General features: G+C 27.8%; 1 protein-coding gene across 4 annotated transcripts in view; it reads right to left on the reverse strand.

Annotated features, from left to right (window-relative positions):
* LOC107454941 (ETS-related transcription factor Elf-5) overlaps window positions 1-12,448 on the reverse strand; it is a 148,178-nt gene extending 135,730 nt beyond the window's left edge. For 2 of the 4 annotated variants that reach the window (XM_016072301.4, XM_087157302.1), the window contains exon 1: window positions 12,087-12,387. In XM_016072301.4, the coding sequence (XP_015927787.2) occupies window positions 12,087-12,250 (164 nt within the window). In that variant the 5' untranslated portion in view covers window positions 12,251-12,387. Of the gene's footprint in view, window positions 1-12,086 lie in introns of all 4 variants that reach the window. The other 2 variants (XM_016072299.5, XM_016072300.5) reach the window with 2 other exon arrangements.
* Between the last annotated feature and the right edge of the window lie 15,114 nt (window positions 12,449-27,562).

A 27,562-nucleotide genomic window follows, 5' to 3' on the forward strand; every position in this document is an offset into this window, starting at 1 on the left:
ATTATTTTGAAATGAATTTCTTTATTATCCAAATTTTCCCTATTAACAAATGGGAAAGGTAAAATTTCCTCATTATAAACTAGTAATTGCTATGTAATCAACTTATATTTGTATAATTTAAAATTAAAGAGTTTTATTTTAGTGAATAAATGTAAAAAGACAAAAACCACGTAGACTAGTTTAAAAATACGGCAAACTATAAATATTTAAATTTTTATAAAATATTTTCCCACTTTTATTTGCGGAAAATAAAATATTTTTTTAATTAATATGTAATTCACGATTTTTAAAAATCATAAACGCACTCTCGCATTTTGTTAAGAAAACAAGGAAAGGGGGAGGAAGAACACAACAGCTAGCGTGATCAGGTAATTTCTCAAACTATTTCAAGGGTCAAGAACTCAACAACATATCTTGTTTTATTCTATCAATCCTTCTAAATAACTTGTTTTACTTTGCGAATTTAAATTCGTTTTTACGTGGGATCATAAAAAGTCAGCACTTTTGGGTTGAATGATGGTCTATGTCGGAAAAGGTTATGTTATTTATTGTTTGAGGTGTTATTAATCCATGTTAACTGCTGTATCAAACATGGTTAAAATGAAGTTTTGGTCAAAATAATACGGATGTTATATTTGTTTACATCAAAAAAGCCTCAATATCGAAAAAATGTGGAAATATTGAGATAGCAGTTTAGACTGTTTGCTTCAAGAAAATAAAGACTATTTCTGACTCCTTAATCAAGATTTACGGAATAATATATTTATTCCGTGAGTATTTCTTACAAAGGCTTGCTCTAAAAATTTAGTTTATGAATTATTTCTTTTAATTCACTGAAAGTTATAATATTGGGATAAAAATCTGGCAGCTAGGAAAAAAATGGCTTGTCTGAGAGGAATGTTTAACAGAAGACCTTTATACAGCTTTAGTTGTCGTACCAAATAGGAAAATAAATAAATGTTCTTCCTTATTACATCGAAAAACACTGATTTTCTAAATATGAAGGTTAATGTTACAATTTACATTTTACGATAGTTTACGAACTAACCTAATGTAAATATATTCTAGTTTAAAAATAAGTGAAATGTATGCAAAAAATGCTAAATTAATGAGCATTTAGATGTACAGTATGAGATATTTGAATTACTTATTGCAACTTTTAATTAAAAACAAAAATCAGTAAGAAAAAAAGTGACGCAGTGACAATCACGTTCAAAAACATCGATTCCGCTTTGAACTTTAAAACCGAATATGTTAAATTAAAATTATCTGTAACTTTCTTTTCTGAGTGATAACTTAAACCAAGTCTCCATACGCCTTAGTATTGTATAATCAAGTTTAAAAAAGGTCTAATTTTCAATGTAATACGGTCCAACTTTGCACTGTATTAAGGTTACTGAAAATTTGTTCATTAATGGAATTCAACACATTCCAAAATTTCGAGCAGCATAGTGCTCATTGGGAAGAGAAAAATTTTCATTAACTATCATCACTATTAACTATCATCAGTATTAAAAAAATATACCGACAATTATTCAATTTTCAAGTTTTTTATTATTATTTGAATGTAATTTCCCTTCGAATTGTACCTTAATATTGTATGATCAAGTTTAAGCAGATTTAAAACGCACTGATTCAATTTGACATGATATTAAGGTAGCAAAAAATTCATCCCATAATGAGATTCAGCCCATTCTAAAATTTATAAAAGCGTAGTACTTAGAGAATTATAAGGAACAATAAAATTTTCATACAAGCTACCTTCATCACTTTTTTTAATTGATATATCATATTAGCTACGTATTAATCGATTTCCCAGTTTTCCCTTTTTTTTAAAAATTTGAACTTAGTTTATCTTTAAATTAAAACTTAGCATAGAGTGGTCAAGTTTAAGAAGGTTTATTTTGAACTGTAACATGGTAAATCTGGGCAATATATTAAGGCTATAGAATTCTTAATAATATAAATTTTTTTCTTAATTGATATCTCATATTAGCTACAAATTAATCAATTTTCCGAATCTCAAGTTTCCTTATGTATTGATATTGTATTATCTTTAAATTAGATTTTAGTACCAAGTGCTCAAGTTTAAGATTTTTTAAAAAATAATATATTAAATTTCTTAAATGTAATTATGTTAAATGTCATAAAATCAATTTATTTATGATGTAAATGTCTTACGGAACTCGTGTTTTGAAGGCGCAAATCTCCAAGACAATTCATTCCAATTTAAGGAAAATGCAAAAAAAAAAAAATATATATATATATATACACAATGTGAAGTAATTAATATATTCAGTACTAACAATTACAGCAATATTCAATACTGAAGCATTACAGTCTTCAATATTTGGCAGACAAAATATAAATTCTTTTTCAATTAAGTGAAATGTGATAAAGAACACACAGGAAATATCGATACTAATTGTGTAATTGTGATATACTGATCTTTCTTGAAGGCCACTTTGAAGATCTTAAGCATGAACTAGATATGCTACTTCAGGGCCATAAAGAACAAGATAGTTTACGACCATTTTTAATACGCGTACATTGCTACATGTCACAGTTTCCGGCCACTCCAACAGAAAGGCTGAAATTTTTCCTAATCGAATTAATTGTTAACTGAATTCAATCTATGAAAAAGGTTGAAAGGTTTTTCGCAATTTAATCAGCTTTGAATTGAATGCTTTTATTTATTTATCTGTTGCAATGAGAAAAAACAAAGAATTTCCCCCAAAAAAATATTACAGTTTTTGAATTTCTTGAAAAAAGGTTTTTCAAGAATCAGATAATATTGAAAGTATTTTAAATAGCCAAGGCCATTTACTATGAAGTTCGTAAATAAATAATTTAAATAATAAAATCACATTAAATTACGAAATAGAAAAAAAAATATTAAAAATTATCGACAAGATTTAGAGAATAAAAGGATATTTGTTCATTTTTTTTTATGCACGAATATTTTTAATGTATAAATTTCACTACTTTAATCACACTGTTAAAATTTTCATTCTTAAATAACGGTAAAATTACGGGCAGCAATCTGTCCATATGATGACCGTAAAGTTAACGAGTAAGTTTTTTACCTTCACAGTTTTGAAACCGTTTAAAACCAGTATGGTTAAGAAACCGTGAATACAAATGTAAACGGACATAGAAGCTCCGTGACTACTGTGCCATTTATGTGGGAAGGACAGTTTCGTATTAATAGAATCCAGAAGCCGATTGAAGAATGCAGGACACTGAAAACTTTTCATGTATTGAAGGTACGGAAGAAATAGTGTGGTTTCAATACACAAAACTATACAGCTTTAATACAAAACTATATGGTTTTGTAAGTATTTGCTTCTAGAAAATTTCTAAACAATAAAAAGGAAATTTAAACGGACGTTGGAGGTCTGTGCGTGTTGCGACATTTATGAGTGAAGGATAGTTTCGTATTCTTATAGCCCTGCGATGCCGATTGAAGATTGCAGGACACTGGAACCTCTTCATGTCTAAAATAAATGGAAGAAATAGTGTGGTTTCAACGCTGGAATTCAAACTCCTGTTCAGCTGGTCATAAGATTGACCACTTAACCGCTTACAAACTGTAGTTTGTACCTAACTGAGCGGAATAAAACGGGTTCCTAATATGGTCCTAGTTGGCACAAATAGAATTCTGGTTACTGAACAGTATTAGGTTAAAACAATCAATAAACATTTTTCTCACACTTGACAGTTTAAATATCATCTTTTTTATGGTTATTTGACTGTTTGGATTGAATATGTTAAAATAACAATTAAATAATTTAGTATTTAACCATTTTTCCTGAAAAATTTCTAACAGTGCAGATTCGAAGTATTTTTTTATTAAATATAATTAGTGCTTAGAACTAATATCGTTAATCATTGTTTAATCGTTGTCTTAAATTTATTATTTAAATTTATAATGATTTTATTTCATTCTAAAAATTAATTTCATTGTTAATTAAAAACACCTATTTTTAATTCGTAATATTAATTCAAATAGCAAGCCACTTCTCATTGAACTCTGAGTAAAAGGCTTAACTACCATAAAATTATTACTTGTTTCTTAAACCATAATGTTGTAAAAATTTGCTTCGACCTTGATAAAGTGTTAACCATGATCAACCATGTTAAGTTAAACCATGATTAATAGTAAGATACTTGAATAACTTCTGATTGGCCTAATATATTCTCTATAGACGATTTCAAATTTTAATGCCTACTTCACATAAACGAACATAACTCAGCTCACCCCACTAAATTATCTTAAGAAAAATTTTCATCGGTTCTAAGTACAAGTTCTATAATGCTTTCTTAAAACATTGTCGCAATTTTAATTATAAAATAGACGTAGTATTAAACAAAAACAGAAATATTCTTCTTAAAGATTGATTTTCTAAAGATAAGCTTTCAGAAAAATCAGCTGTTTGCTGGACCAAAAAATCGCTACTTGGAAACATACTGTCGGAACCTTAAGGTCATGACCTTAAGGTAAACTGTTAAGTTTAACCATGAAATAAATCTCTTAAGAATAAGAAATTTGCAGAGTAATTTAATGCAACTTGGCATCACTGAGGAACAGTAAATTTGCACAATCTTTTTATTCAGCATATTCCAGCATTTTTAAAGAGCATAAAATTTATATTTCGAATGCAACTATAAATAACGGTACTCTATTAAAAATTTTGGAACAATTTCGAGTCATACTTTTGTGCCAGTTTTTTTTAAATCTAATTATGGTTTCTAGTTACACCATATTGTCATGGAAATCAATGCTTTTCTAACTTGATACAATGATAATACTCCGAATAAAAATATGGTCTTAATTACAAAAATATGAAAAATTTACCGTATTCTACTCCAATGGAACACCAAAAAGCTGGTTAATTTGTACCGAAGTACTTTGATAATGATTTTGGTAAAAATAACAATAAAATTGTTTTTATAATATGTGATAAAATTTTGTAAATGTGCTGAAATTTGGTAATTTTAAATCTGGTAATGTGAGGAAATTTGGTAATGGATACAGTAAAGCATGGTATAGGAACCATTTATTCGATTAAATTTTATTTTCAGTTCTATATTTTGATTAAATATCGGATGATAAGAACTATAATTTTTAAAACCTGAATTTCCGATAAGCCATAACCATATGAACAGAAAAATTACCGAATCAATTTTTCCGTGCAGGACCCAATCTTAACGGAAACATAGTTCGATTTAAATCTTACTAAAGCAAATAGCAGAAAATTTTTACGCTTTGTAGATTCTGCACTGTAAAATTACGGTAAAAGTACCGGCACAAATCCGTAAAATCTATTTTTACCGGATCATGTTACTACCTACAAAATCTGATATCCCGAGATTTTTCTAATAATAATTACCTTAAAATAGCTGAATAACTCTAATAAGATAAATATTACTGTAAAAGTTACGGTATATATTTTTCGGATTTTACGATTACCCAAACAGCTGACATTCTTTACTCTAATTTTATCCGGAAATTTTCACAGTGTGTCGTTGTTGTTAAATGTTGAACCTATTTATTTGAGAGTATAAAGGAGTGAGTAATTTATATTTTTTCACTTAAGTCCTCCACTTAATTTATAAGCATTAAAAAGTTAAAACAAGCAACAACAAAATAATCTCCAAGAAAATCGCTTTCAAATAGATTTCTAACAGCTCAAGCTTTTAAGCAAAAGGAAGTGTTGACAGTCACTCAGAAGTGAATGAACTTGAAACGAAAATACGAGCATGGAACACATCAACCTCAACAAACGTAACGGTAATCTAATGAACCTACAACCGACACATTTCCTTACTACACCACAGAGCATGACACTATCCACTCACTATCTTAAAACTAAAGATTCCAAACGTTCGATTCTGGAACCACTGGAGCGTTGCAAGCAGAACGACGCTCACCGGTCTACTTTCTTCCACAATCCTTGTTAAATGAATTGTCGCGCCTTCAGTTTGTCGCAAATCTGAATAAGGAAAATTTAGAATAAAAAACCGAAAGTGGAAGTAAATAGAAAAAAAAAATACTATCAATCAGCAATAAAAGCAGTTCATTCCCCCCAGAGTAAATTATTGAGGGTGTATTTAGGGAAAATCGTGGTAAAAATAAAGCGTTTCGCCCCTCATCGGTTTGAAGACACGCGAAATAGTGTCTTCAAGCTCTAATTCGCGTCCTGATGTCATTTGGCTGGGCTTTTACTTTTATGGTATTTTTAGATCAGCAACGATGTTGTCGTTTAAATGGGTCTAACTTGGAATTCCCAAACTACTTAGGTATTCAATAATTACTTGTATGGGTGAGTTGGTGTGTAGCCAATGAAACGTTCAGTTATTCGTGTTTGGTTATTAGATTATGATTTCTTTTTAAATTTGGAGAGTAAAAACAATCTTGTTTGTCACTTTTAGAATTTTATTAAGCGTTGAAAGTTAACGTTTTCTTCCTTTTTAAAGTTCATTCACCTAGCCACGTGCTTTATATCCATTTTTTACCTATTAATCAATTACATGTCATACGAAACTGTTAGTTTGACATATATGGCTGTATAATAAGTAACAGTCTAAAATTTTCAGTTTTTTTTATCGACACCCAACACATTATTAGTTTAAAAAGTATATTATTAAAATATTTATATAATGACCTATATTTAAATAGTTGATTAGAAACATCATACTATTTAAGATAATTTTTTTTATTTAAAACTCATGTACAAGCGTTTTGATTAAAAGGATGAACTTTACTATTATTTAAATAAAAATTTTGAAAGAGTTGCAATATACAAATTACAGGCATTTTTTAAAACCGTTAAGATTGAAAAATAAGGATGTTTTTCATATTTTTTTTTTACATCAGTAATTTTTAATCTCATTTTATTTAAACGTATTGGTGCTAAATATTCATCAACATTAAAACTTTTAAAATAACCTTTTTTTAAATAAAGAAATTGTTTTCGGTTCTGTAACATATTCAAAACTTTATTAGAAAATATCAAATAAAAAATTATAATATTTACTTTAACTTAATAATAATATTTACTTTAACTTAATAATACTTTAACTTTTACTGAATAATATTTACTTTAACTGTTAAATTAAGACTTCTAACTTAACTCATTTGTCTTACATTTTTTACTATATTATTTCATCTTAAACTTTAACTTCATTTAATGCGGTCTCAAGAAAACTGAAACACTTGCATTGTTGACTTAACAATATATTCATTTGTACTAATTGTACTGTATATCTAACTAAAATGAAACTCAATTTCTAATTTACATTTAAAATTAATTTTCATTTTCTTATTTAAATAAATATTAGCAATTTTCCTTTAAAAAAAAGTGAAAATCTCAGTTTTGACTTTTCTGTCTAAAAATATGCGTGTATGCATTTTTTTAGTCATAGGCATGTTTAATAAACAATTTTCTGGAAATAGTTTTAAAACGGCACTATTTTTATAAATGTGGTGTTTTCAGTCGCTTTCTGATATTCTGCAAATGTTAAATCAATATATCGTCTTAATTAGTTTGATATTCCAAAACAAAATCAAGGTAATCTTCAAGGTAATTAAATTACTAGTTTAAATTTCTCTTTAAATTATTATCAAGCATGTCATTTCACTTCTCATGCCTATGTGAAAACAAAATATAATTTCAGTACTTAAAAAATCCTTTTAACAAAAATAGAAAAGCGTATCTATTTCTTTATTTCACAAAGTTGTAATTAAATTAAAATTTCAGAGTTTTACTTATTTTTAATGTATCTAAAAGTGACAAAAATGAGTGGAAATCTACACTTAGAATAAAAGTATGGTCAAAACTATCAGAATATGCTCTTAAATTTGGCGTCTTTTGGCTCGGTAAATTTTGTCGACTTACTTTTTTTAATTACTCTAACCCATGGAGATGTTTTTATACTCATACTAAGAAGAGAGATGAATGTGTCCCCATTGAATGTGTTCTATAAACTTCACAACAATGTTTTTTATGCAGAGTGTAGTTATAACTTATAGTGAATGTTTATCATACGCTTTAACTAAAAAAAGTTGTTTTGTTTAATGCTTAAAAAATACGTAGAAAGAATGCATTTTATACAATTTTTTTCATTTATATTTATCATAGTTTTTAGCTGCTATGGCTATACTTTTGAACATCAATTTTTTAAACTTTTGGCAAAAATGTTTTGCTTTTGATTTATGTATGCATTATGTATGTATTACGTTTAGTAACTTAATATTAATCCATTTTCATTGTGAAAAATAAGTAGTCAAAAATTGTTTTTTAAGGCATATAACTTTGTTGTAAACTATTATTTTTTTAAGTTTATTTGCATTATAATGTATGTAAAAATTAAGCTTAAGGAATAAACTATGCTATAATTATAATATCATTTTTAAACTAATTTACAGCTAATAGCTATCCCATCGCATTTTGCAATCAAATTTTGAATTTGTTATACAAATTAGTGTGAAGTGATTTCTTTAACAGATTTTAAGAAAAAAAGAAAATAAGTTTTGAGATATAAGGCTAAACAGATAAGCGATAGTATGCCGGCTAATAAGTGAATGATTTTTTTAAAATCTTTAGTAAAATCTTTTTAGTAAAATCTTTAAAATCTTTTCTAAACCAAATTCAAATCAGAAAATTATGAAATCTTTTATTTTATGCAAAAATCTGAAAATCGACGATTTAGTTAAAATTTGACCTAAGATAAGCTAATTGGGTATCTTGCACTGACCTGTTATTGTGAAACATTGGGGTTCAATCTCACGCAAATCCATAAGTTAAAATCAATGGATATTAACGTGCTCGAGAAGAAAGGTGGTCGGTGCGCAAGACTAACCACAATTCCACCATCACACCCAGTTATACAAAATTGTGAAGGTTTATTCTTCATAATTTTAAGAGCCAAGAAAGTTATTGACTATGTATATATTTTTTATTCAAATATGCATATATTTCGGGATAAAGTTCTTGATGGTTTTCGTTAATAGTTTGAATGTTTCTTAAGAGTTAAAAAAATATTCTTAATAATTACTGAGAAAAAAATATGAATGTGATTATCTGCTAATTATATAAGCATTAAAATGTTAAAACTATGTAATATGTTGATTCTAGGTTCATATGAATATGAGAATTACTGTTAATTTTAGGAGTGTTAACCTATAAATTTATAATTTGTTTATTCTAAATTTTGTTATATGGATGTTTGTAGATATTTATTAAGAATAAGAGTATTAATAGTATAATAAAAGCATATTATATGTGGATTTTAGATTATGTAATTATATGAGTATTAACATAATATGTGGATTCTTGATTAGAATATCGAGATTATATGGACTTGAGTGTGTATATTGCAGTGTTGTGAATATTGTAGGTAGATGATGCACAAATAAAATTTAGAAATGTCACTATTGGTGAAATGGCAATTTTTACCACTTTACGAATATCATACTGTAAACGATGGAAAAGTGATGTATAATTCTAGATATCATTGTGTAAGAACAATGATATTATCTTAATCAGTGATAGATAATGAGAAAAATTTAATACCTCATCTTCAATACTTAAAATGGCACGAGCCTTATAATAAGATATTACCCCGTATGTTGAAAATATGTAAATAAAAGTTTTCTTCTTTTACGTATGTAACTAATTATACGGCGAATTTCAGAAATGGTTAAACAAAGTTTAATTTTAAAAAAATTCTAATTTTTTAAAAAGAAATTTTTAAAGCTTTCTGATAGATCAAATATGGCGATGAAAGTAATAAAAATTTTCTTCAATTATAAGGAAATTATGCGATTAAAAGGTTTATTTCTTAGTTTCTGAGTTTAAATTTTTTTCTCCATGTCTACACTCTATCAGGTTACATTCTGCAAGAATTTTGTTTGATTTAACAATAATTTATTTTAAAATTATTTATGAACAATATTTTATAGGGATGTTACAAAATATGTATAGCCTTAAAGTAAGTTAAAAATATGAAAAACACAAAATAATTTTCCTTTCTCTTAATTTGAAAAAAAATATTTCTTCTAGGATAAAAATTATTTCTTCTTTTTATAAGATAAAAGTGGGAAAAAAAGTAAGAACTTCTTTTTTATTTCAAGGTTTAATTCAGATCATTTCTCTTACATTTTAAAAACTTAAATACCAGAAAAATAACTTTTAAAAAATTGATTCTTACAATTGAAAAACAAAAGTGAGTTTCAAAATATTTTTCTTCATAGCTAAAATGTATAAGTAGCTTATAACTGGGAGAAAATTTATTATTAAACGGAAAAATCTTGTTTCAAATCTTTTTCCTAATTGCAAAAACATTAAAAGTTATGTGCAATGTAAGCATAAATGATAATGCAAAATTATTTTAATTGTGTATAAACCAGGTCTTAAAAATTAGATTTAGTTCACAAGTCAAACTGAACATTTAAAATTCTTAAAAACAACATACTATGATTTTTAACGAGAATCATTTCCTTCCATTTTTTAAAAAAAATACTCAGATGCTAAAAATTCCTTAATCTCATTTAATCAGTACTATTATCAATAGCTAAAACAATTGCAAAAACGTAATTTTAATTAAACATAAGAACCTTTATTAATAGCCTTTTTTTCAAACTCAAGTAGTTGCACGACTTTTAGACGTTTTTATTAAATAAAAGTATCCCAAGACATTTCTGAATCCTCTTTCAGTAGAATTTCATAAATAAGTTAAATAATAAAGAAAACATAAAAAATTTTCTAAAAATTATTAAACATTAATAATAAACAGTGCAATTTTGAATATATTCAAAAACAACTATTTTGAAGCTTAAATTTTTTCAGAAGAATAAAATTTCTTTAAAAATAAAATAATCATAGTTTGAAGAACTGCAATATAACAAAATTATTTTAAACTGTGTCAATTATTAGATGAAGAAATATTCTATGATGGATATTATGGCTTAGATTCCAATATTATTATTCCATTAATGATTTACTTCAAATTAATAAATTTAAATATTTAATAGTACAAAATTCTCAAATGATATTGAAATTAAGTAAAATAAAAGTTAAAGCCTACACAATTCATTACTACCTAATATCAAAATTTGTTTTAACAGCAATCATGCATATATTAAAATTTAAGATTTCATAATGCTGTTTATTGAAATATTAGTTGTATGAAAATATAAGTAAAAGTTGCTGCTATCTGAAATATATAAAGCTCATGAAATATTATATAATATCGAAACTAAAAATTTATTCAAAAATAATCGTGTAACAAGCTGGTATAAAATTTAAAATAGGAGAAAAATAGAAAAATATGAATGCAGCGGTAGGATAAAACAGTTAAAAATAAATGAATAAATAAAAGATAAAATAGCTGAAATAATACCAAAACTTCGTACGTTAAGTAAGAATTTTCCCAAAAAAAAAACAAACAAAAAAAACATGCAACAATTATATTTGTCTATGGGGAAAAAAAGGATTTTTTTCTCCAAAAGTTTAGTTTATTTATTCTTAACCAAAAATCTTTATCTTATTACCATTCCCTATTATCTTTTCCGAGCATCAAATTTCCTCATTCAATTTCTAAACTATTTCATGAAATTCTCACTTTTTCAGAGTTATAAAGTTTGAAGATCTATTTGTAAGAGTAATCAGAATAAATTAGTAATGATAATATAAATATTCAGAATATTAAGAATAAGTTAGCAAAATTATAAAAAAACAATAAAACAAAATTGTGAATGTTTAAAAACAAAAAATTTTGCTTTAATAAAAAACAAAAATATAAAATTAGACTAAATAAAATCAGAAATTTGTATTTAGACAAATTGGTACAAACATAAAACATTTCAGATTAAATAATTTATAAGCATTAAAAGAAAAAAATAAATATCCTAGGTTAAATATTTAATTTAAAATTTTATAAAATTTTTTTGTAGCGTTTTATCTAGAAAAAAGTTTTTCAAATATTCTGTTTATAACAAATAGCCAAAGCGAACATAAAAATAATAGGCAATGTTACTCGGCAACCTTAATCAAACAAAAACTAACATTTAATGTACTCACCGATTAATTCCTCCACCCCCATCAGGCTGATGATGGGGCTGATTCTGATGATTAGTCATCTGATTCTGGACATTATTATTTCCATCATAAGTGTGCTGATAATAGTAACATCCTTGGGGTGCAGCACCATTACCATTCGAAGTAACCACAGTACCGTTATACATAGCCGACAAATAGTTCTATTCCTCCAAAACAATAAACTCCTCAATTAAAAACAAACAATCAATCAAATCAATTAAGAGAAATCTATATCACTCCATCAACCTTTACTCATGATACTCTAAATGCAAATGCCGTGGTAAAGATGGTGAAAAGGAGACTACGGAGCAAGAGGATGTTTTGGGATTGACTATCCAATGACTAACGCGATCTCTCCTCCGTTTCAGTGGCTGACCTCTTGGGAGGCGGTACGTTCAATATTAAACACCGTTGCTCTTTAGAAAAGATCAACAAAGGGAATGAAATTCGATTCTTCTTTTGGACACTTCTTTCGAACTTGAACGTGGTTAAAGTGTGTCAAAGTGACCAGTGTTTCATCCTAATGACCGCACTTCGTGTTTTTGAGGGGTGAAAGTTGTACAAATCAATCAGGCGATACAACTCGGTAATAAAAGAAATAGGAATAACAATAGGATTTAAGAGAAAACACGCGATCTTACTTAGTTATTCTGTGTTTAGCAATACTGAGTAATAAAGAGAAATATGGGTAACTTTCGCTGCTAGATCTATTTGAATGGATAATAACGGTGTAGTGGGACGCGTACAATTTTTCCAATAAGTTGCACTCATAGTTTAAAAAGGACCTAAATGCTTTATTAATTCAGAGTAGAATTTTTTTTCTCCTGTTTATTACTATTTAAGGCATCGATTTCTTAATTACTAAAATAATTGCAAAATAAAATAGAGGAAATTAGTAATTTTTTTTTTCTTCAATTTTCGGAATAAAAAGCAAATAACTCAAATATTATCAGATATCTAATAAAAGTAGAAGTACGCCTGAAAAAGTATAAGTATGACAAACTTATTTTATTGAATATCGCATTCTAACTTCATAACATTAAAATTTAAATTACCTATTAACAGAGTAGGAAAAAAGATAATAAAAATGTTTCTTCATTTTCCTACATTTTCATATTTCACGTCAAAATCATCCTATCTGTTTGAAATCGTATATTTTAGAAAACTCAATTAAAAATTACAATAATAAATTAAGTTAGAAATGATAATAATAAAGCAAATTAAAAAGGATAAAAATAAAATAAATTAAAATTGTCAATAATGAAATCTGTCCGAAATGACAAACAAAAAATCAATTAGAAATGTTTAAAGAAAAACAATTAGACTTGTGTTTATTGTTTTAAAATAAGCAGAAAAAAAGAGTGTTGCCAAATACAATCTAAATGTAATTCTGAAGAAGAAATTATACATTTTTGGCAATAAATAAGTACAGCTAAATGTCATTGAAATTAGAAATAATTCGAGGGGCTAGGGCAATTTCAATGATAAGTGACATTTTCATGTTGTTCAACAGAGCTTGCAGCGTGAAAATATGACCAATTTTATGAACGTAATAAAATTATTCTGTTTATAGTGCTATCCAGTGGAATCCAGAATCTAGTTCCACTATCTAGTAATCCAGAATCTAGTAAAGTGCCTATATTAAAACAATAATAATGAACAGTCGGATGTAAAATGCCATCACTGTAAAAAATGTGGCGTAGCCCTATATTACCCTCAGCGATTTATTAGATGACGGAGAAGCTGAAATAAAGTTTTTAAAAATAGTACTCTCTTGAAACAAATGCAACAGTAAGCTAGATAAATCCGTTTAAACTTACGTACACATTTGAAATTGATATTGTAAACATAAACTTAACCATATAAAACTGACTTAAATAAAATAAAGTATTATGCAATGAAACAATATTATTTATCGTTTTTATTTATAAATAATATTGCTTCGTAGCACACTGTAAAAGATTCAGGATTTTTTCTACTGTGTATAAGACTGTTTATTTAGAATCTGATAAAATATTTAACTAATATAATTTCCTTTCACTAGTTAGTCGTATCAAATCTCAAATTTTCTTTTCGATAATGTAAAGAGAACATCGAACCCAAGCACGAGACGTAAAGGAGGCAAAAAAATCATTAAAATGCAAAAAGGGAATAAAAAAAAAGTGCAAGAATGTTCGAAATCTTTTCTAAACTGTTCACTTAAAGGGATTATGAAAGAAAATGTTTCTTTCCTTGAGCATAATGAACAGTATCGTTGGCGATAATAAATGCTTCTTTTCTTTATCGAAAGGAAGTGTTGGCGAAGTTTCTTACCCCACCCCGCCTGCAGTTGGTTACCGGTTATTAAGATTTGTATCGGAAATGTCTGCTCTCTAAAATTAATTTATGGACCAAGGTTGTTCTTCAGTAATTCCAAAGTCACGTATTTGGCTAATTGAATCTGAATGTTTTCGTTTTTTTTCCCTGTAGTTCAAGAAAAACTTCCGTACTCTTTGTTGTAGAGTTATAAATCTATAGGACCAATACACTTAAATTTAAAGTTTCTGTATGAATATATTGCTTTTAAAAGGAATTAAATAGTGATATAATCTGTTTATCTGCAATTTTTTTTTAGTATGATCTAAACACAAATCGTGATGGATAGGACAATCTGCCTCATTTATTGTAAAAATAATTACCTTTAAAAATCATGACATAGATTTTATAACTTTATTCTTCTGAAGCGTTCCTGCAATGCAATTTAAGATTTCTAAGAATTATAAGATTATAGAAAAATGTGGAGTATTTTTGTGATGTATTCTTGGAAAACTTTCACTTTCTTGCAAAGATAATCGCTTTTAAACATATTAATAACTGACGCAAAAATACTAAAAAAAGAAGTCGTTATAATGAATATTAAAAATTTCAGCACAGCTCTCATTAAATATAGGGGGTTAAGTGTCAGAGACCGGGGCTCAAATCATATTAAAAGAAGTGCAGAAATGCTGTCTTGACGTATTCATTAATTGGTAAAGTGCAAACTTAATTTTATAATAAAATTTTTATAAAAACTAGTGAGCTGCGCTCCCTGCTCGCTAACGCTCGCCAACCCCCGAAAATTGCTACGCAATCTTATATGGTTTGTTTCGCAAACCAAGCTCGCTTCGCCCGCTACTATGTTAGGTAACTTAGGTACATTGCAAATGCACAAAATTCTAAGAATTCAAAACAATCATTCGAATCCATATAACAATTTTTTTTAAAAAGAAATTACATCTTTTTAGTAAATACTAAGTCATTAAAATAAATTTGAATTCAGAAAAGACTCATTGACTGAGACTCATTTTTCAATGAATAACTAATAACAATAATAAAACAAATAAATTCGTGATATAAATCAAAAATCGCCAAACAAATTCGTATTATATAAATTAGTGAAAAAAAGCGCTTTCGACAAAATACTAAAATACAGATCTATCGACAAAGACTACTCACTTCGGCCTAGCTTAATAGTATGAGATTGTCGCAGCTGAATTGTTATTTCAGTTTCCGTTTTTAAAAGCGCTATATGTTGAGCCACCTCAGCTAGATTTGGCATGTGACATTTTTAGTGGCAATCATTGGTCGATTTTCTAGCGTTGCCATTCGAGGAGTTGTAATGAGACTTTTTTTGTCGCCGTGTAAGAGAAATATACATATATATATATATATATATATATATATATATATATATATATATATATATATATATATATATATGTAATGTTAAAACAATTATATATTATATATATATATATATATATATATATACATATATATATATATATATATATATATATATATATATATATATATATATATATATATATATATATATATATATATATATATATATATATATATATATATATAGATTAATGTAGAGTCTTCACTTTTTAATATCTAATAAATAAATGTTGACAGAGGCAGTTTTTTTTAATTATTATAAGCATTCGAACTCTAGCTGCACTGTTTATGACGCCTATCTGAAATAAATATAAAGCAGTGAATACATATAAATTGTAGTTATAGTTTCTGAAAAGCTAATTCTCTTATGTTTCATCCTTATAGGCAGCCCAGAGAAGGCCAAGACTTTCAGCTGAAGTTTCTCCAGGAAAAAAATTATTTTACTGACCTGGACTATCAGATTTTTGCCCCAATCACATTAAAATCTGATTACACAGACTCGAGCCATCTTTGTTTCGGCCTTCCTTTTTTAGGACTTGTGATGAGCTTTTACACTAAAATCTTCTTTTCTGGGTCTTTTTCATCCATTCTGGCAATACGAACACCTAGTTCATTCTTTTAATTTCAATGCATTCCATGATGTCGGGTTTATCGAAAATTCTCTAAAATGACTTCTCCGCAGGCTATTTTCTTTGACAGCGCCAAGAACCATTCTCTCAAATGTTTCGGGAAACAAATTCAGAAGATGGACTAATAAAAACATTCTTTGTATAAACTCATTCGTTGGACTAATGAAAACATTTAAAATTGCATATTTTCAGAATGTTAAGCTTCAATAGATAGCATGTAAAATGCAAGACTTTTTAAGGATGTTATGATTTGAACAATAAAACATGTTATATTTTTGTCAAACAATTATACAATAATTAATTACAATAATTTTACTCGTATCTAGAATAATCATAATCTTTTATCAAACTTGTTATTGTTTCATTTCAGAATCTATTGCTTTTTGTATGATGTAGGTTTATCTGTAACGGTAAATTAAAAAAAAAAAATGGTGCTAAGTAAAGTGGAATTTCTAAATATACCAACTTAGACAACAAAAAAAAACAACTTTGTTCTACCTTCAATCACAGTAACTAAAGGGATTAAAGACTGATATAATAAGCACTTTACTTTGTTACAATCAAATCTTTTTTTTTAAATTGTTTTTTTAAAATGTTTACATTTTCACTATTAAAGCAAGTTTATACCCTTGACTTACATAACGACTGTATAAGATTCTGGCTAGGATAGCCTGGTTGACAGGGAGCTGGACTGTTTGTGAGAACGGGAGTTCGAACCCAGCTGGCAGAAGACTGTCCTTGTAGTAAATGGTGACTGGGGCATATTAAGTCTGTCGGGTCACAAAGTCCTCCATGTTCCCATAAAAAATCGGTGCCTCTTTGGGTACTGAATTGGAGATTGTTCGTTCTCTGGTTCAGGTCAAAATAACGATCAGTGGATGAATGACTTGATGTATGAATGGGTCGCCTTGCAAGCGTTTGTGACGTATGGGTGTGGAAGAAGGCAAATTCTTGGCCATTGAGGGTGCCACGGAAGAACAAGAACAATTACACCCCCTTTGCTTCAATGGCCGAACAAAAACATGATGATTTTATCTAACTTGTAAGAAAGTTAGTTTGAAAACCACTATGCAAATATAAGTGAAAACAACTATAATTTAACTTGTATGGGTTAACATTCTAAAGAAGGACTTTTGAAGGAAACCAAAAAACCACTGATAAAACTCAGATAATTTTTTTACCAAATCTATTATAGCTCCCTTATCCACTGTCCTAATCTTATAAGAACTATGCATGGGTAAATTTTTGACTGTATAGCTTAGATTTAATTAAAAACCGTTATATAGCTCAAATATCTTTAAAAAAAATTTAATTTAACATTTATCAATTAATTTTCTGTAAAAGAGCATTCAACTATAACATAAAACTGCTATAAAACTCTGATAAGTATTATAAAAAATATTATTACTATATTATATCCACTGCACTTACTTAATAAGACTAATCTTTGAGTATCTTTGATTACATTTGTGTAGTTTGAATAGGTTTAAGAAGAACTGTAACTTATTATCTATAAATTAATATTCTGAGTAAGAACTTATTAATATACTATCTGACTGCATAGAGGAAAAAAAATCAGGAAAAACTAACGTACCATTTGGTACTGACATTTCCAGTAAAAAAATTTCTTAAAAAAAAATTCTGGTTAATAAAACTAAACTACAATGTATTTGAATCATTCATTTTGTAATTTTTTGCTCACATGGTAAAGGTTTATCGGAAATTCCTGTTTTCAAAATTGCAGTTCTAATTATCACACATTTAGTGAAAAATACAAAACTAAAAAGTAAATGTAATCGAGTAAATGGTTTTTATTCCATGTTCTAACATATTATAAAAAATTACCGAATTTTACCCCAATTTCAAAATTTTTTCCTATATTATAAGACCATAATTTATGGCTAATTTTACCACAATCATTACCAAAGCACTTCGGTAAAAATTACCAAGTTTTTTGCTCTCTCATGGAGTCAGAAACACAGCAAATTTTACCATATTCTGGAAGTTTTGACAATACTTTTTTTTTTCAATGTACTAATAAAGCTCAAATACAAAGTAATTAAAACTTATTCTTCACTGTACTAATTTAATAATAATGATGACTGATTATACTTGACAACAGTTGAATAGTTTGAGCATATTGAAAATAATTTAAATTTAACATTTATGAATTAACGTTCGATAAAAGGACTTAGACTTTACTGCAGATATAACTTTCATACTTTTTATAAGAAAATTATTATAACTCATTATCAACTGAACTAACCTAATAAAAATGATGTTTTAATGTGTTTGAAAGCAATTCTTTACCACAAACATGTTTAAAAATAGTTGCAATATAACATGTAAGAACATATATTATATACACTAAAAAAATGGATACTCAAATATTACGAAATTTTCTTCGTTTTTGATGAAACTATTTCCTGGTATCTGTTCCAAGCAAAAAATTCGTCAAAGTGATGAAATAACTATCGTCACTTCTTCCAGAAATTGAATTTCGCCAAAATTAATGAAATATTTCGTCAAAATTGGGGAAATATTTCGTCATTCTACTTTTTTTCAACAAAAAATACACGTTTTGCCAAATTATGTATCGCTTCTAATAATCACTTTACGTGGGGTATAGGTGGCACAACTTAACAAGGACAAATAAAGTACACACATTCCCGAAGCGGGATTCGAGTCCCGGATGTTCATGGTACGAGGTCGACTTATTTATTTCTATACAGACCGCTCAGCCTAATTTGTTAATTTATTTTGATTTTCTAGTGTTTATTCTCGTTTCTTCATTCTGGGTAACTATCTCCCACAATGCACCACGTTGAGGTTTCGAGTAGAAGAAACATTTTCGTCATATATTTGAGAGTTCGCCTTCTTTCACATTTCAAGACACAATGTTTCTAAAAATTGACGAAATACTGGACAGGGATTGCTGGATTGTCAAGTTCTGTGAGACAGAGTTCTATTCTAAGAGTGAGAGTTCTATTTCTTAGAATGTAAAAAAGAGTTCATTACTATACTTCCGAATTACCGATAAAATCCTCAAGACTTTTATAAGAAAGTTATTGTAACTCATTATCAGCTGCACTAACCTAATAAACATGATGTTTTATTATGTTTGATAGCAATTGGACAGGTTTGACAGCAATTTTACAGTTTAATACCTTGAACATGTTTAAAAACAGCTGTAATTTTATCTGTGTGAACTAATATTTTATAAAAAGGAGTTTTAACCGTACTACAGAACTACCAATAAAATTAAAGTACTTTTTGTAACAAAGTTACTGTAACTCATTATCCATTGCGCTAACCTAATAAAAATGATTATCATAGAACAACTTATCATTTCTTAATTTTGAGCGTTACGTTGTGTATTTATGTTTCCGTTCGAATAATTTTTACGATTATAGTGAGGACTTAACTTGTTTGTTATTAATATGAAACAGAAGAAGTACGACGCTGGCGTAACGACCTATTGTATTTCTTGGCATCATTTATTGTTCTCTAACCTCTCACTTTTGCCTTTTTGGTGCGAGGAATAATACTTATTAATTTTGAAATTTATGACATTTTCACACAGAACTCAGTGTGGCAGTGACATAATCAGAAAAGTAGGTTTCAGGGCCAAGTGCGGAGCACCCGCTTGTAAGATATGGTGTCGATAGTGGATTGTTTCAAAAAGAGAAGATTTTTTGTTCGGTTGGCGACGTTTCTGCTTCTTTGTTTCAGCCAACCACTGCGTAACCGTACTTTGATATTCCTCAAGTAATGAGGAACCTTCTAGAAAACTTTCGAAATAGTGTCGCAAAACAATGAAATTCTTTTTAGCACAAAAATGAGATTTCTGCTTACATGCTGAATAGATATTAATACACATAATCACGTAAATATGCTATTAAGAAATTTAAAGATATGTCATTGTGAAATCTATTTTTAATGATGTATTTTTTTCAGGGACATTTCGCTATTAAGATTTATCATTAAAAATGTTTTGGTGTATTAAATTCATAGTCGAAGCGATTAATATTGTTTTGAATTTAATTATTAACGACTATTTTTAGGAAGTGCGATATTTTAAAAACAATATCATAAGTCTTAAAAGGTATTATACACGAAGATCTGGTGAAATTACCGTAATGCATGGTAATGATATTTCTGGTAAACACAACATAACTTCAGTTAATAAAACTAAAGCATTCGATATTTAAACCATTCATTTGGTAATTTTTCTATTCATATAGTGACTGTTTATCGGAAATTACGGTTTTCAAAATTATAGTTCTTATTACTACACATTTAGTAAAAATGAAAAAGTGAAACATAAATTTAACTGTATAAATGGTTTTTATACCATGCTCTAAGGTAACATGATAGAATTACCAATTATTTTGGGGTATACGTTGCTCTTAATAGTACCTATTTTTTATATTTATTCATTTACAAAAGGCTCTATGCGACGAATATATGCGATATAAAAGTTTATATTTAATTTTTACTTTTCACGCTATTCTCCCAATTACACTCTATAAATATCCCTCAGAAGTAGATGTAACTTCGTTATAAGCTTACATTTTTGTTATGCCATTCCTTTTAACTTTCTTAAATTTATATAGTTGCAATTTTTTAAACACAATTATGCTTTCAACTCCAAAAGTATAAAATGCATTCATTTGTATTATAAGACTTTTAATTATATCTCACCAACATGAAGCGGTAGTAAACAAAGTTAATTTTTATTACAATTTTCTTTTATTTACTAGTTAATTATTCATTTTTTCCCACCAAAAAACATACTCGCTTCTGTTTACACACTCTTCTTTAAAAGTAATTTCGCCGGAGATAAAACCGGTTATTTCAGAAAAAAAAGGATCACACACAAATAAATAACATACAAATCGTTTCTCTTAAAATTCAATGGGTCTCCTAAAGTATCCATTAACTTCGAGTGACTTAAACTGTTATATATACTTAGGTAGCTGTCCCAGCGGGACATAGTTACAAGTCACGGATTCTATTGAATAGAACAGAAAAAAGAAGCTACTAGTCCTGGGCGAGCCATTTGGAAACTATTCACATTTGATAGAAGAATCTATGAGATAAGTTTAAAAAAAGAGCATTATAAACCTCCTGAAATTCCCAACCTGAACCCTTGCTCTTTGAATATATTCTTACCGATCTGTGTTTGGCTTCAGTCTCAAATGATACTTTGGTTTGCGAATAGTCATAGGTGAGGTCAATGATATGCAGGTGTTTAAATAAGGTGGAGTTGTCTTGAGATATTGGATTTTTCACCAGTTAATGGAAGAATAAATCGAAGGAAGCATTTTGGCATGTGTCACTCTCCCGTTGAGCTGTTGTCGTGAGATCTCCGACTGGTTGGCCTGAACTTTGAAATGGTTCGAGATCAAGTTTAAATCAAGTGAAAAGCTGGATTGAGTGGCATGTGACATTAAGTTAAAGAAGATAATGATAACCTGAATAGAGCTTGATGTTATAATCCTTTCTTCAAAGCCTCTTTTATTGTCATCAATAAAAACTCGAATTTTGTGTAAATGATAAATAAATACTTTAAGTGTTGCATTTAGATTAATGATAAGAATTTTTTTTTTTATCTTTTGCGTGAGACAACTATAACACAATAAAATTAACTCAAACCGTGCGATATTTGTGTTCTTATAAATATGGATTCGTTAATATGAAATGGCTATTTATAAAAGGACAAATGATAAAGATTTTTAAAAAAAAACTCAGTACCTGATCATTATAGTAAACATTACAAATTCGAATTACATAATTTCGAATTAAACCAGGTTCCAACTTCGAATAAAGAGTTGAAAGATTGTTCGGTGACATGCACTGGGAAAATTTTTCTAGTGTAATTATTATACCGTACAAAAACGACATTTCTGGTTTAAACATAAAATAGAAATGTACGGCTCTTGAACTTTTCTTGTGGTAATTTTTCCATTCCTGTGGTATCGGTTTACCAGAAATTCTAGTTTTTAAAGTTATTGTTCTTATAACTACGCATTTAGTAAAAAGTAAAAAACTGGAAAGTAAATTTGAGCAAAATAAAGAGTTCTTAAGCTCTAAGCTATCATGATAAAATTATAATTGGCACGTTTTACTATAAAACCAATTTTTAGTGGAGCATGTTACGGAACAAAAATCTGATATAGTGTCATTTTTACAATAATAAATACCATAAAATCACTGAATCACTCTAATTAAATAAATCTTACTGTTTTTTTCCAATTCTTACCTGGAGAATGACTTATCGTCAATACAGGCATCATCTGAAGGGTAGATTTGTTGGCATTCTTTCTGGGGCACCATATTAGGTAGGCTAACGTTGCTCCCACAGTAAGGACTGATAATACATAAAATGAAAGAACATTCATGTCTTCCCCGGAATTCGAACCCAGAACCGTCCAGATGCAAAGCTAGTTCCCTGACCCTTACACAGGCCGGGCAGCAAAACACTTACTGTAAAAATTATGGTATGATATTTTACGGTAAAAATGGATTTTACAGATGATGTTCCCAAAGTGCAAACCACTTTATATCGTAATTTTATTTGGTCCTTTTTGCAGTGTATTTAAATAACTAAGCAAAATTTTATACTCCTATGAACACGTGTGTATTCAATCGTTCAAACTACGAATTTATGATTTAAATTTACCTATTAGCGAAACATTTTTAATAATCAAATAGCTCACTAAAAATTTTAAAAAATTGTAATTTATCGAAATTAATAAACAAACTCACTGCGCTCAAACTTACTTTGCCACTTGACATAGAATGTGCTTCAAATACATACAATAAAGCATTTGCATACAGAATCACGAATCCTTGGTTTAATTAACAAAATCACACAACAGTCATGAAGTTTCATGTCATTAATAAATATGAATCAGTCTAAGTCACGCCATGACCTTTTGTGGAAGGTGGAAAAAAAGGAATTTATTCTGATGAGAATATAAGGATAATGTGGTGTATTCTTTTTCTTACACAGTGAGATACATTATACCTTCTAGTTTTATACGATCTCATCTTTTTTTTAATACTTGCATACAGTATTCAGAAAAGTAATCTGGAACTCTGATTTCACATTTTATTTTGTTCAAGTTGATTGCGCTTTTGTCTAATCCATAATTCCAAATGTTCGAAGAAATGTTAAACAGGATAGCGTGCTAAGTTTAATTTAACAAGATTTTGATTTAAATAATGTAATTTATTCTTCATTGCATTCACACGTGTTTGACTGATTCATTGCATTCAATATTTAATCATTTTATTTTTGGAATTTTTCTCTTGGCAGGAGTTGAATTTGACAACTGTTCCTATTCCATGCATGGAACTAAGAAATCTATTACTATTTAATGAAACATTTACTATTCTATAATGATAGAATATTGTACAAAACTAAAACAAACAAAGACTAAAAGATTACTACTCCATGTCAAGAACTAAAGACTGTTACAATCTCATATAAAAACTAACAAATTGTCACTGTACAGCTGAAAAGCTGTTGTTTTTCCCAGTTCTAGAATTTTACTAATGTTCTAGATATTTTTTAATTTTCTAGAATATATTCTATGTGCTGAAATGTTTTAAATAATTTTGTCAGAGTATTACAGCAAATATATTTCGCATAAGTTATGAGACATTGACTAGAATATTCCAAATGACAGTTAGAAATTATGTATGATGTAGGAAACTAAAAAAATACATTGTACTTTTACGTGTAAGAAACTAAAAATTGTTACTATTCCACAAAAAAACTTTTAAAAAAACTGTCGCTATACCTCTAAAAAGCTGTCGATGCTCCCTGTTCTGGAATTTTACTAATGTTCCAGAATTTTTTAATTTTCTAAAATGTATTCCATGAGCGAAATTTTTTTAAAGAATTTTTTAGAGAACTGTTAACGTATAAGTGTTTTCATATAAGTTATACGGCATTGACTAAAATAATCTATATAACAGTTAAAAACTGTTACTGTCCCATAAAATAAATTTTACCATTCCATGTTAGAAACGGATACTGTTCCGTAAAAGAAAATTGTACTTTTCAACTAAACTATTGCCAGTTTGCCATTTAGAAAAGCAAAAAGAGCAAAATTTAAGAAATTGGATTGAAGAAAAAAGAGAAGAAAATTGAATAAGAGAGCTTGCAGGGAATTTAACAATTTTTACCTATTATCTAAGCAATCCAACGAAACAAAAAGAGTTTTAAATTATTCAAATTTTTAAAAAAAATAGCAAGTAAATATTTTTATAAAATTATCAAGGTATCTTTCGGCAAAACTGAAAAATAATACATGAAAAGTTATAGAGAAAAAATAAATAAATGAAGAGCAAAATGTAAAAAATTGAAATTGAAAGGAATTTAAAATTGTGTAACTTTTTTTCAAGGAAGTTAATGAAACAAATAGATTATTAAAATTAAATTTAAAGGGATTAAATACATTCGCGAGCTCCCAAAGTATCATTTAAAAAATTGGAAACTTGATTAAAATTTGGCGTGTATGTAAATATTAACCCTTGAGAACAAAATTTTGATATGTAAAGCAAGTGTTTTTCAGATCAGGTAAATTAAAGTTCATAAAAATAGTATTTAATTTTGTTAGCATAAAAAATAAAGCTTAAAAGTTACAAATATTAAAATATTAAACATATTCACTAACTTTCAAAATATTGTTCAAAAAAATCTAAGAATAGATAAAAATTTGAGTGATGTGTTAAAAATAGGAACGAAATTTTATTCGGTAAAGCACGTGTTCTTCAGGCTCTGAATGAAAGTTTATAAAATCATTTATTTACGTTTTGTTAGCTAACAAAATAAAGTTCATAAGTTACTAATATTTCAGGAAGTAGGAAAAGCTTTTAAAACGTTGTACCCTTAACAAAAGAAATTTCATATGATTTACGTGCGTCTAAATGAAATTTAAAGTAAGTTTTAATTGGCAATTTAACTATTGGCAATTTATAAACAAACAAATAAATAACAAAAAAATAGTTGTGCAAAAATTCCTTTTTCTTAATTTTGCCGAGGATGTTTCAAATTAAACTTATTACCCTGCAGTGAATGGAGTACTCATTTTGCATGCATATTTGCAATTCATATAATGATGAAAAGAAAAAATAACATACATGTATAAAAAATTAAGTTCAAAAATTACTAACTTTTAGCAAAATAGATGGCCTTAACTTAAGAGAGATTACAATTTATGTGCGTCTTAACGATATTATTATTTAGTTTTAATTGGCAATTAAAATTCAAAAATGACAATCATAAATTTGTTTATAAGCTTTCTTAAAGCACGGATTACTTTTGAGATTACTTTTGTGTCAGTGGAATATTCGTTCCATCATATCGTCTATATTTCTAATTTATAAAATATTCAAATGAAAGTGCAAAAACAATAATAAAAGCCAGTAGCGTGAAACCAAAAGTATAAAATTGATTAATGAATAAAAAGAAAAGTTGAGTATAAATAAGTAAATATTTTAAAAAATAGTGTAAATGTTTTTAAAAAAAATAATGCACATTCATTTAAAAGCAATTTCATGTAACTTAAGTATGTCTAAAAGATACTTAAACTTAATTTATATTGAAAATTAAATGGTGAAATAACGGAAAAAGGTTGTTCAAAATTCGTTTATATGTGGAAAAGATGTTTCAAATTACTCTGCTGTGAATTGTAATATACGATATGTTATGTCATATACAACTTGTATCTTTCTTAACATTGTATAACATAAAATTCGCAATTCATACCATGATAAGAAAGCATTATTAACTGTACAAATTGTGGAATTCAAATAAAACTGTTTAAAAAAAATTCTGCAATCAATTCTTTTTCAGATTTAGTTATAGATTTTAAAATTAACAATTAAGCTTTATATATTTGTTATATACTATTTCATGGAAGCTTTAATTTTCTGTTGTCATGTCATTTATCTGTTGAATTTATCATATTTTGTTGCTATGGTTTTTAATCATATTTAAAAACTTGCAAATAAAAGTAAAAAACATAAACCAAGTAAATTATTAATAAAAACGGCAATTTTTATACTTAATGAGTTGTTGTATAAGTGCTAAAATATATCACAATAAACTGAGTAATGATTGTAAGCGGAAAAAAATTAAACTCATAAGAATATTAATATAATTTGTCATTCTATTTTAGAGTCCATTTATTGCGCTGCTTTGGAGTTTACGATCACAAAAACTAAAGAGATGTTTTTCTTTTTTTTTTTCTGTTTACCTGGGGAGGGGTATCAAAAGAATCTTAGCATGAGAAGAAAAACGAAAGAAAAAAGTAAAATGTTGCTCAACACTGAGCAGCTAAATTCTGCTCAAATAGGGGTATTATCATTTTTAATAGGCTATTCACCTGTTCGGAAGAAAAAAATGAGCATACTTAAGTCTTTAGAAACTTATTTGTCGCAGTAGGAGGTCGCTTTGATAAAATAAGCACAATCCATTGAACACAATTCTTTCTTTTGTTTGATATGTATCCTTAAGATAACATTATTAACTTTTAAATTTTCAGCTGGATCAAATGTTGATGCTTAAAAATTTACATTTGTAACTTAGTATTTTAGGGAGGGTATTGCACCTTTGATAAATTTTAGTTTTTATGTTTTTATGCAGAAAATGATTATTCAAATAACTTTTGAGGATACGTAACCGCTGAATCTCGAAAACCATCAATATGCACACTGCCTAGCTGATCAGCAGACTTTAAACACTTTAAAATATTACAGTGCATATTACGGTAATTATTCAAATAACTAAGAATCTTTGAGGATATGTTACAGCTGAATCTCGAAAGCCGTTAACATGATCATTACATGACTGATATGCAAATTTTCAGATTATCTATACTTTAAAAAAAATCGGATCAAATTACGGTAAAATGAGTTTCAGCACTCAGGAGGCCGATACTTTTCTACCGTAAAATTCATTTTTTCCGGGACATGTTACGGAACAAAAAATCTGATATACCGTAATTTTTACAGTAACCGTTTCCGTAAAATAACTGAATCACTCTAATTAAAAAAATATTACTGCTAAAATCATGGTATAATATTTTACGGTAAAAATTGATTTTA

This window comes from Parasteatoda tepidariorum, chromosome 2 (assembly GCF_982258835.1).
Source record: "Parasteatoda tepidariorum strain Cologne lab strain chromosome 2, Ptep-v5.0, whole genome shotgun sequence".
In the NCBI taxonomy this organism is placed as follows: Eukaryota; Metazoa; Arthropoda; class Arachnida; order Araneae; family Theridiidae; genus Parasteatoda; species Parasteatoda tepidariorum.